General features: G+C 40.5%; 1 protein-coding gene and 1 long non-coding RNA gene across 2 annotated transcripts in view; one reads left to right on the top strand and one right to left on the bottom strand.

Moving 5' to 3' along the window:
• Positions 1-4029, top strand: part of PRDX3 (peroxiredoxin 3) — a gene marked incomplete at its 5' end in the record, with an annotated part of 5793 nt that extends 1764 nt beyond the window's left edge. Inside the window, 3 exons of the mRNA XM_085319102.1 lie at positions 1112-1215; positions 2486-2651; positions 3150-4029. Of these exons, the coding sequence (XP_085175228.1) occupies positions 1112-1215; positions 2486-2651; positions 3150-3203 (324 nt within the window). The remainder of the gene's footprint in view (positions 1-1111; positions 1216-2485; positions 2652-3149) is intronic.
• Positions 4030-4330: 301 nt separating this feature from the next.
• LOC146587761 (uncharacterized) lies at positions 4331-4931 on the bottom strand. The gene is made up of 2 exons (XR_014897584.1): positions 4626-4931; positions 4331-4548 (listed from the first exon to the last, which is right to left on the bottom strand). It is a non-coding gene; the product is annotated as an uncharacterized LOC146587761 (long non-coding RNA).
• Between the last annotated feature and the right edge of the window lie 6 nt (positions 4932-4937).

The raw sequence follows: 4937 nt of genomic DNA, 5'->3' as shown, positions 1-4937 counted from the left end.
ATATATATATATATATATATTATATAAGTCATCTCACTAGTTTCTTTAGTAGTAGAAAATAAAAAATGTCATTGGAAGGTACAGAAGCTCCTGTGGGATCTGTAATTGCCCATGGGATCATGTGGTCAACTGTAGTGCTGGTCCTTGTCAGATTAGGATGCTCTAGATGCATGGCAGCTTCTTTGTAACATACAAGAGAGTGTGTCTGCTACATTTAATGTGTCTTGGCTGAGCCAACCAGAGTAACTAATTTTCTGCATTCTTTGTTTAAAGCTCTAAAATGTGATTATGAACAGACTTCAATTCCTCATATGAAAGCAACGAAGTGTACACCATGTGTTGTTTAGTGCACGCATAGCAAAATATTTTGCAAAGGACAGAAAAAAATTCCACAATAGTGCAGATGGAAAACTGACACCTTGAGAAGTTAAGGCCTTGGTTTCTCTGATATCTGTGTTTAAAGCCTTGCATTTGAGAACTCTACTGCAGACAAGCATTTGCAGGATCAGGGTCTGCATGACTAAGATTACACAATGATTCACTGATGATACCAGAAATAGAAAAGCTAACAAACTCTGGTCATGTTTCAAGGATAGGGAACTTATCTCTCTTACTGTTCCAATATGTTGCATAATTCTCTAAATATTGTTTAAATAGATTCAAAAGAAAATACGTGCATAGACAACAGCAAAACTCTGACATATTTGGTTTGGGTGTTGGTGGCCAGTGTTTTATCGGTTATATAAAGGTTTTCTCTTCCCTCCTCACCATGAGCAGCACTTACATATGCAAAATAAAACTTTATATTCAAAGCTCCTGCACAAGGGACAAAGGAAATCTTTATGTTTTGTTGTTCTTGTTGTTGTGTTAGTCCTTTACCACCAAAATAAGCAATTCTAAAATGCTTGGGGGGTGGGGGTTCATGTTCCAAAACAGATCAAGTGTTCCTGCGTGCTTAAACTTCCTCTGTATGGTTTCTTTCACTGTGCAAATGGAATAAATGGTTTTTTTCTAGTTAATATATCTTCAAGAGCACGGAATCCAGCCATCTAAAGAGTAATCTTTAAAAAGCATTTGGTAGTAAAATGGTATCTTATTCTATTTTCACTAGAGTGGCGGCTTGGGCCATATGAATATTCCAGTTCTGTCAGATCTCACAAAACAAATCTCCCGTGATTATGGTGTGCTACTAGAAGGACCTGGCATAGCACTACGGTAATACATGATTGCTAGTAACTGTTACGATACAACCCAGTTGAAAACAGTGTGGGCCATGCTGTCTCCTCCTGAGGATCAAATGAAAACTATAAAGCATCCACTTGTTCTGTAGAACTTCTGTTTGATCCTGTTTGAGGAAAAGGGTACGTTTCCAACTGGRTATGGTTCCAGACTTCTCTGAGAATATCTGCAGAGGAAAAGTCAGCTATTCTGATCTGAATTAATGGGAGAACTCCTTGACACTAAGGGAGGGGAGAGTAGGATAGAAGAGAATTTCTCAGTTTTTCAGAATTTAGGACTGTCCTCTCTTCCTCATTTTTTTCCTCTCCCTCTGGAGGTAAAGAGATCACATTGGCTTCTATGTAAGAATTTTTCTAAGCTGTAGTCCTAGAGGCCACTACAGTCAGTCCCCAAACTATCTAGAATAATGAAATTTACAACACTTCCTTTCTCACTATGGAAATACTTACTAAAAGTAAATAGTGATCCCTGAGAAATGTTGTATAGAAGTCCACTGGAGAGATCTGATTCCTGATCTCTGGATGAAAAGGCAGCTGTATCAGCTGTTGGCCCTAAAGTATGGGACTAATCTCATACTCTTAGTGTTCACAGAACACTAGTTATGGATATTTGGTAGAGAAGGGCTTCTTGTATGCCTTGAAAAATGATTTTTTCATTTAGTTCTCCTCTAAGAACAGAGTGGTAAAAGTCTACAGAGGATTGCTTAAAATTCTGCTTCAGAGCTGAATAAGAAGAACAATACTGATTCTAGGTTACTCTGTCCTGTTCTTCCACTTAAAAAACTGAGCAGCTTCTTTGAAGCTTCCTTGCTAGAAGAGATTTCTGATGTTTGTTTGTTGAAAAAGTTAAATTCAACACATTAGTAGGATAGAAGTGGGATTCAGTTCCCACAAATGTTTACATGTAACAGGATTTAATTTAGTATTTTAATGTTCAAGCAACTCTTCAGTCATAACTTCAGATTTTCTTATTAACCAAAAAGACATGGCAAGGATGCCAACTATCAGCTTTGAAATATAGGTGGAATTCTTTCTGCTTTAGTTACATTTCTGGCTGTCTTAATTTCATAGTTTTCATGCATGGTTTGCAATATCGCAATACAAATAGATTGGTCTTGCTTTTGATCACTGCACTGACAAACAATATATTAGGTGCTGTGTTACTACTCCTAATAGATATGTGTATCAGTTTTGTGTTTGGTCTTGGGAATGTGATTTGCATTCCCTAAAGTATTGATTGTTTACAGAGGTCTCTTCATCATTGATCCTAATGGAGTCATCAAGCATCTAAGTGTCAATGACCTTCCTGTGGGTCGTAGCGTGGAAGAGACCCTTCGCTTGGTGAAAGCATTCCAGTATGTAGAAACACATGGAGAGGTTTGCCCAGCAAACTGGACTCCAGACTCCCCTACAGTAAGTGCCTGCTAAATACCACTTTTCTAAATATAAACACTGGCATATCTTTGCACGCCTAAAGGGCTGAGACCTACTTAAGCATGAGCTGCTTGACTGAATCTATTCACATAGTCTAAATCTGAAGCTTACATCAGTTGGAACTATTTAGTCTATTTGTATGCTATTAAACGTGTGATTCCTGAAAGAAAATCAGCAACTTTCTTCACAGAAGATAAAAATTGTATTTAAAACTCTTAATTTGACTTGCACTTTCCACAGTTGTCCTTGGATTTTTACTTCTTTAATGTCCTGCTATTTAGCAGGAAAAAATGTCATATATTTAAAATTTGTGAATAGAAGCTTGTGCATCTTTTAGGCTTTCATTTTTGTCTTTCAAATGAGTGGAGAAGCAGAAATAATCTAGTGTTTTAATAACGTGTACGTGCTTTTATTGCATAAAATGTCAAATTCTAAGACAAATCCATCATAGATACAATAATTTTTTTTTCTTGACAGATCAAACCAAGTCCAGAAGCTTCTAAGGAATATTTTGAGAAAGTACATACATAAACACTCAAATATGCAGAAAAAGGTCTTAGTAACTGAAGGTGTTACTTGTGCAACTTCAACTAAGAGAGATTTCTGAAGACCTTAAGAAAGCAACTGTGATTACTTAAAAAAAAAGTTCTAATTTCCTCATGCTTAAAAACATTAAATGCTAAAACATTTACTGACTCCTTTGTCTTGTTTCAAAAGAAAGACGAGAAAGGTGAGTTTTTTTTTTTTTTTCTTGGCCACTTCAGTTTCATGAATTTCTGTAGCCAACAGCTGTTTCACTGAATGGGGGAAGTATGCTGACATATTTGCTTTCCAGTAGGTTCTTCCTATCTTTTCTTAACTAGCTTTGGACCAGAGAATTTCCCAGGTTTTCTTTTCTCACATTAAAGAGAGAATTCTGTAATAACAACTTGAAAAGTCACAGTGTGTACAATACAGAAAACAGGTTTGATACAGGATTTGTTTTTAACGATCTTCTCAGGGGAAGGGATGAATGTAATAAGCAAAAGTAACCTCCAAATTTTCCATATATGAATGCACTGTAACTTGAAATGAATGTAAAGCTGCTATTTTCACTGCACATACGATGCAAGGATACAGCACTAAATAGAACAGGAATATTAACAAGCATGAAGAATTTATACGCTGCTTGCACAACAGTGAAAACATTAATGCCTGTGGTGCACTTAGAGCTTARTGAGAATCTTCCCTCACTGAAAGAATTGCTTATTTGTTTGAATCTGCTTCCAGAACAACTTATTGGCCAAATGTACTGCTTGAAAACAATGTTGCTTTTCTCTCAAACTACGCAACCTTCAATAAATCTTAACATCTACTAGCTGTAGCTGTGTTGCTTTGTTTTTCTTAGGGAAAAATGGTATTAAGAGTCTTGTTCCTGTACTCTGAAGAAGTTGGGTAGTTGCATTTTAAAACTGTCTGCTGTACCTCTATTTGCAGCAAGCAGTTAATGGCTGCAGCTGACTTTGTACATGTGTACAGAGGTGAGTAGGCCAAAGAGCAGTAAGCAGAGGGCGTGCTAGAGGGCCGGGTAAATTGAAACAGTACTACATGGACTTGTATTTTCCACCTCCTTCCCTTGTGAGCGGGGAAAAAGAACTATGGAGAACAAACACAGAGCCTTGGCAAAGGAGGAAGTTGTTTTATTGCTACAAGTTAACTTTTTAATAAATAAAAGCATGCTAAAAAGTGCCCATCACTGAGCGTGGTGCACGGGGAGAGAAAGTCACCATTACAGCTTTCAGTACTTGCAAATACTAAGCTTTTCTGCCCGCCGCTTTAGTTCGGTTTTCCATAACGCTGCCGGCTCTCCCGCGCAGCCGGGCGGGAAGGCGAGCCCCTGCGCAGCTTGGTTAGCGCCTGGCACCMGTGAGGCCGGGCGGCTCCGGCCTGCCGCGGGACCCTTCTTCCTCTCGCCTGAGGCAGGTTTCTTTGCGCTAGGTTTCCGCAAGGGGCGCGGTGCTGGGGCGGCGGCTCTCCGCGCTCCCGCTCCTTCACGCCCCGGCTCGTGCTAAGGGAAGCTGCCGGCGGAGAAAAGCGCAGCCAGACGCGTCTGCAGAAGGAGGATCCCGCGTCCTCTGCCGCGGCTCTTTCGGCCCCCTGTGCCCAGGGCCGCCAAGGCGCCGCCGCCGCCGCCGCGCGGCTCCCGGGCCGCCTCGGCCGCAGGCGGCAGCGGGCGGCGGCTCCGGGGAGGCGCGGCCGGGCGGAGCGTGCAGCAGCCGCACCGTC

This window comes from Rhea americana, unplaced genomic scaffold (assembly GCF_003343005.1).
Source record: "Rhea americana isolate MKP2758 unplaced genomic scaffold, rheAme1 scaffold_57, whole genome shotgun sequence".
Lineage (NCBI taxonomy): Eukaryota > Metazoa > Chordata > Aves > Rheiformes > Rheidae > Rhea > Rhea americana.
The sequence above is the reverse complement of the archived record's forward strand: the minus strand, read 5'-3'. Positions and strand labels throughout refer to the sequence as shown.